This window comes from Spea bombifrons, chromosome 6, assembly GCF_027358695.1.
Source record: "Spea bombifrons isolate aSpeBom1 chromosome 6, aSpeBom1.2.pri, whole genome shotgun sequence".
In the NCBI taxonomy this organism is placed as follows: domain Eukaryota; kingdom Metazoa; phylum Chordata; class Amphibia; order Anura; family Pelobatidae; genus Spea; species Spea bombifrons.
Window position 1 is genome coordinate 1,368,426 of NC_071092.1, and position 6,000 is coordinate 1,374,425.

Below are 6,000 nucleotides of genomic sequence, written 5' to 3' on the forward strand. Positions count from 1 at the left end.
CATCCATCTTGTATTCCATGCATCCAAATGGTAGCCAACACAGCCGCCAATGGTTACCGCTCTAAGGATTTCCTCACAGGTTTAGGAGAATATGGTGGTCATGACATTGATTTTCTAGGGTTACTCATCCCTACCCTGCCACCTCTGCTCCAACGCCTCCAAGCTTTAAGTCCTCCGAGGATTTCTATGACTCTGATTCTTAAACCGCGGTAAACCATAGTCTTAAAAAAAAAAAAAAATTAAATAATTTCCGCAATCTGCTAATTGCTAATTATTTTAAGCATTCTGTCCCTGATCCAGCCGCCATTTTACAATTATTTTAATTGCCGCTCCTTTTATACTTTTTAACCCCAGTATTCGATGTAAAATGTTCCTATTTTAGGTAGGTTAACGAAAAGAAGATTTTCTGCCAATCTTCACACCAAGTCTGCCAGATTCTCCTGAGACGAAATCCTTGACCTCGTTCCCCCGATATTGTCCCATTCCTACGTTCGCTCCCCGTCCTCCAGCTACGTTAGAACCGCGCTTAGATTTCTAGCAGATTTTCTCCGCTCTTTCAATAATCCCCAGAGAGTCCTGGATATCCCAGACCCTGTCATCCACTTCTATCAATTTGTATATTTGTGCAGTTTTACGCCCCTATGTAATTTTAGCAATTATGGCTCACCAGCGGTTCCATAGACTTTAAACAGTAGTGTACAGCGGTTCCCTGCGCATGCATTATGAATAGAAAAAAAAAATCTACCCAGGGAATTATGGTCGTTTTTTTTTTTCAGCTTCTACTGATTTTGGAAGAGCGGCCGGTTAAGTTTGCCAGTTCCCTTCCCAGATTATATTATTGAACCAAAATGAACAAGGGCCGCGTTAAAACTTGTTAGCGCTCATGGAAAATGAGTGGAAGAGGTGGTAGTGCGCTCATTGTCCTGCCGCAGCGTGTCCTGGCTAAAAGAAGAAAGCGCCAACAAAAAAAAAATATAAAAAATATAATAAAAATAATGTACAATTGAGTTGAACGCAGACATTAAAATAATAAAGTATAATTATAAAGCTTCTAACATTGCGGCGTGATCCAAGCTTAGAAGCAGAGTCTGGTTTCTTCCCAGGGGACTCGGGGTTCCGGCGTATCCAAGCTTAGGTTAATATAATATGAATTTGTTGGTCTCCGCTAGGCCCTCGTGGACATGCGCCTACAGTAGAAAAACACCACATGGTTTGGCACCAGGGACCATGTTTGCACAAAGCCAAAACTATAACAGCTAAGCTATTGAAGGTCACGTACTCGTGTTTGGAATCTGCAGCAATATCGCTCTGTTTCCACGCTTTTAGGAGCGCGTTAAAAAAATATATAAAAAATTTACTTTCCCTAAATTTTATGGGGTGGGGGGGACAGAATTAATAATTTACACGTCCGTATTATATATATATTTCTTTTAAAAAAAATGCCACGTTTTAGTAAAAATTGAATGCCCATAAAATCCTTTTATTTTAGTAACAATTAATTACTATTTTTTTTTCAATCGGTTTTATAGACGAGTCTAATTAATAAACAAAAAAAAAGCCTAAAACACAAAAGACGTATTCAATTATTATATCTCCTGTGATATAAATAGATTTTCGTGCACAACAAATACGTCTAAGAGAAGGACTGGTTTATTTCACATTTTGGCTTAATATACTGATTTTTATTATTTTTTTATTTTTTTTGTAAATTACTGATTTATTTATAACGCTGTGGGGTACACTAGTTTATGAAAATTGACCTTTTTTTTTCTCTTTAAGGAATTTTTCTCTTTCCTTGAAACGGCCTCCTTTCACCCACACAGAAATCCGCAAAACCACACGTGTTACAGCCGTATGATGTCAGCTCGGCTGCTCCCCCGTTTACACTTTTTGTACATTTATAAACTACAGTTCCTCTCATTGTGCCATAAATGCGGAAAAAAAACACGCGCAGCCACCTAGCTGACTTATTAGAGACGTCTCGGGGTAGAAAGAAGATTCCTAAACCTTTTAAAAAACGTTTCATCTTCCACTCGCTCAAAGACGTTAAATTAAGATTTCCCGTAATTTCGCCCAAAAGAACGCGCGGTGAATTTTTTTCGGTTTTTCTATTTTTTTATTTTTTTGTGCCGGCTACTGGACGAAGTCGCTGTTTGTTTGCTTTGTAATTTGTTTCTGATGAAGTGTTGACTTTGAAAAGATAATATCGGAGTTATCTCAATTTAAACAAGAAGCCGAGGTTCGCTTTCCCGCGCCGCTCGTTCGGAGGAAAGCATTTGCACGTTTTTTTTTTTAATCTTTTTTTTTTTACTTGGCTTGAAGTCAACTTTGAAACAAAATAGAACTTCCTTCGGAAAAGGGCGAGAGAGAAAGCGCTAAAGCTGCAGCTGCCAGGGCTGAATGTATTAATTATACAAGTGAGGGGGGGGTCGCCAACCTGCGTCTCCGAACCCTACTGGACTACAATTCCCATGATTCTCTGTGATTCCTAATATGTAACACATTAAGTCAGGTTACGGAGATTTTTGTCATTTGATGTCACAAAATAACTATTGGTTTTTGAAACCCATTTGGTATTTTTCTCGTTATGTATATTTGGGTAAATTTACCCCAATTTTATTTTTTTCCTACAGATTATTGTTTATTTATTAACCAGCTAAAAAGATGTATCGGTTCATTCTATACCGTATCATGTACTTATGGTATGGTAATTGCGGAAATGTTTTTTCTGGAAGGTAACATCTGCTGATACTTTTAACAGAACCAAAAAGCAAGAGGGAACCCTCATTCCCGAAAAGGTTTTGTGGAGACTGTGAATATCCGCTCAGTGATGTCATAACCTTTTCCATAAAAATGGCGGCTTTCTACCCTCTTAGAATTTGACCCATTAAATACATACACGTCACATACGTTATTTTTAAAAACATACGCAAAACAGCTTTTTTGTAGATTGACATTTTTTTTGTTTTTTTTCAGATCTTTTGTGATCCAGCAAATTCCGAGTAGCAACCTCTTCATGGTCGTGGTGGACAATGTGTGCAGCTGCAGCTCCGTCGCCCCCATTACTATGGCACCCATCGAAATTCGCTATATCCTTTATTATAAATGTAGCAGAAGCCTCAGAAGCTACAATCAGATCAAACCCAACGTCCGAGAATTTAAAGACCCTCACAGCTCCTCGCTTCGGGGGGAGGGGGGGGCATTGCTTAATAAACTGCGGAAATATAATAATTAGCATTTTGGGCTCCGGGTTGCAGCCGATATCCTCGCTAAGAAATTATTCCACGATATGCGTTTATCTATAATAACTAAAACCTATAATCAGTTCCTTCAGTCTTATTTCGAAATAACGCCTCCTTAAAGTCACCGCGTTGGAATACCTTGGAGCTTCTTAGTAAATGATACAAAAAGGATACATTTAAACATTTTCAGTAGGGGTCATTTAGAAATTAATTAATTAATAATTAAGTTATATTTAATTAAGTCTGAATTTCCAAAATGAATGTAATTTGTTACAAGAAATCTAGATCATAGAAGAAGCGGTGGGGAGGTCTTCTGGTTCGTCGAAGGGGTCTCTAAACGTTTAATACGTGGAGCTCTTCCCAGCTGGTGAACTCCAGTCATTCTTCTCTCTGGAGAGACATCTCCTTCGTGGATCTAGACCTCAGCCTAAGGCCGTATGACATCATTCCCCGCCTGTTTATTGTACACTCGCTAGTGACAGAGCGGTGAGTATCTTCCTTGACGTGATGAGAAGCCGATTACATCTAACGTATCTGTCGTTATCTGGATCTAAGGAAATCAACCGACGGTGGGCAGATCGTTTTTTTCTTTGGTCTTCCAGAAGAACAGGCTGTGCAGGGGCCACGTTTATCCGACAGCTGTTCATTTTCATTGAGTCGGTGAACTTATTTGGTTCGACAGGTGTCAACACCACAAAACCACAGTTTCGACTGGCAACATAATCATCAACAAGGTTAAAAGAGGTTAAGTACAGAAGGAAGCATTCATCGGGAGCTATTATTGCTCTGGGTTTGTTCAATCTTCCTACGGTGGGATTAAGCAATAAATGCTCCGGAGTTGGAGGACGTTAGTGCTTGAGCTTCCTCTGGGCTTGGTCGGTGGCGAAGACCTCACCTGATGCTATGTAGTCCATATTTAAGTCTTTGGAACTTGCTACTTCTCCCCTGTGACCCTCATAAGGTTAAACCACACACCTGACTATGACACAATCATCTTTCATGGTACTTTGTATCATTTCTCTGGATCACATCACAGGTGTTGACATTCTTCATGTAGACTCTTGATGAGTATCTGTTTGAAAAGGTGATTCTGGAGTCTTCCGTCGAGGTCGGCACCAATGCTGCCAGTTATTGGGCAATCACTGAAAAGGATACAAAGTTATTTAAGGACTTTAGAGGTCTCTTGTAACGATGGAATCAGGTAGAAACCTCTGAAGTTCAGATAACTTGTGTAACTCTGTATCCTATTCATCTTTGGCCGTCTTCTCCTGGATTAATGTTTTCCGGACACCAATGGCTGTCGATGAGCAGTAAGATGGGTAAAGGAATCCGGTACAATATTCTTTGAATTTGTTGGATTTTTTTCCCTGCTTTTCTAGGATTTTTTCATTTGCTAGAATCGGTTGCTTTATATCCCTGATGATGTCACAAGCGGGCATCTTTCATGTAAGATCAGGAAATGAAGAGTTATTAATGTTTCATTTAAACAAATCCATCGACTTCTGAAGTAAGATAACAAAGTATCCGTATTCAGTGATTTCTGCCTTAACTCCTCTGTACATAACGAATCCCTCAAATGTGAACGTTTAAAATCGCAGAAGATCCGCAGACGGCCAGAATCCTGTCATGGATTTCATCCCGAGGTAACCGTTTCTTCATCTTAATGCCCTAAAAAAAACTATTATACAATATGTAGGATTCTATACAAAATTAGGAACAGTAATCAAGCAGACAGAGCTGTTAAAGGAAAACTACAGGGGGTTTCTACCTCCTTTTTAACAAAATATTAGGCAGTCAAGTGGATAAGTGGAGCAGCCTCCCAGCAGAGGTGGTAGAGGGTAATACAGTGAGGGTATTAAACATGCATGGGATAGACATACGGCTCCTGAATCTAAGACGAGACCAACGACTTGATTAGGGTTTGAATCTTTACAGCAGGAGAAACGGGTGACTAGACGGGGGCCGAATGGGGCCGATCTGCCGGGAAATTCTGTGTTTATTCTGTTTTTTTTTTTTTTTTTAGGAGAACGCAAGAGAATGTGGCGGAGCATTTGGCCTTAGTTCTCAGCCTTTAACGATGCTGCTATCTCTTCTAATGATGTACATCTCAAGGTGACCTTGAGGGAGACGAAGACGCGGCATGCGACACACGGAGAAACTGTGACTCGGGACTGTTGGTGCCGTAAAGAAGAACAGAAATTAAGTCAAAACATCAGCATTTCATGACTTTAAAACTGTTGGGGGGAGAAAAAAAAAACTCTTAAAGATATATTGAAAGAACACAAGACTATTACGCCCCCCTGAGAAGCTCATGCAGACGTGAATTCTCAATTCACTAAATCACTTCCCATCATACCCTGGACGACAGGCGCCGGCGATCATCATGCTCTGCTTCAGCCCATCCAATACTTTAAAATGGTGTACTTTATAAATAAAGTATATTAAAATCACAATTCTGCTGCCGCCAATTCGTTTCATTCACTCCGTTCCTACAGGCGTCACGGCGACGGGCTGGGAACTTTCTAAATGAACGGCCCCTGAGACTCTGAAATATTAACCCTTTAGTAGCCCATCGTGAAGATTCGATGTAGCGACTTGCCAGATGGCTCTGATACCGGTTGGTCGTCATGGAAACCTTGACTAGTCATTATTCAAACATACACTTAATTGAGTCACCTGCATTCAAGCAGGGATATCAGCCATAACATACCGGGAGCAAAAGCACCAATAGGAAGTCTTATATATGATCCCAGCAGGG

The 6,000-nt window shown here is 40.1% G+C and overlaps 1 protein-coding gene across 1 annotated transcript in view; it reads left to right on the forward strand.

Annotated features, from left to right (window-relative positions):
- Positions 1–5,695, forward strand: part of CACNA2D3 (calcium voltage-gated channel auxiliary subunit alpha2delta 3) — a 197,770-nt gene extending 192,075 nt beyond the window's left edge. The window contains exons 37-39 of the mRNA XM_053470058.1: positions 2,977–3,089; positions 4,803–4,885; positions 5,266–5,695. Of these exons, the coding sequence (XP_053326033.1) occupies positions 2,977–3,089; positions 4,803–4,885; positions 5,266–5,358 (289 nt within the window). The 3' untranslated portion in view covers positions 5,359–5,695. The remainder of the gene's footprint in view (positions 1–2,976; positions 3,090–4,802; positions 4,886–5,265) is intronic.
- The last annotated feature ends 305 nt before the right edge of the window (positions 5,696–6,000 follow it).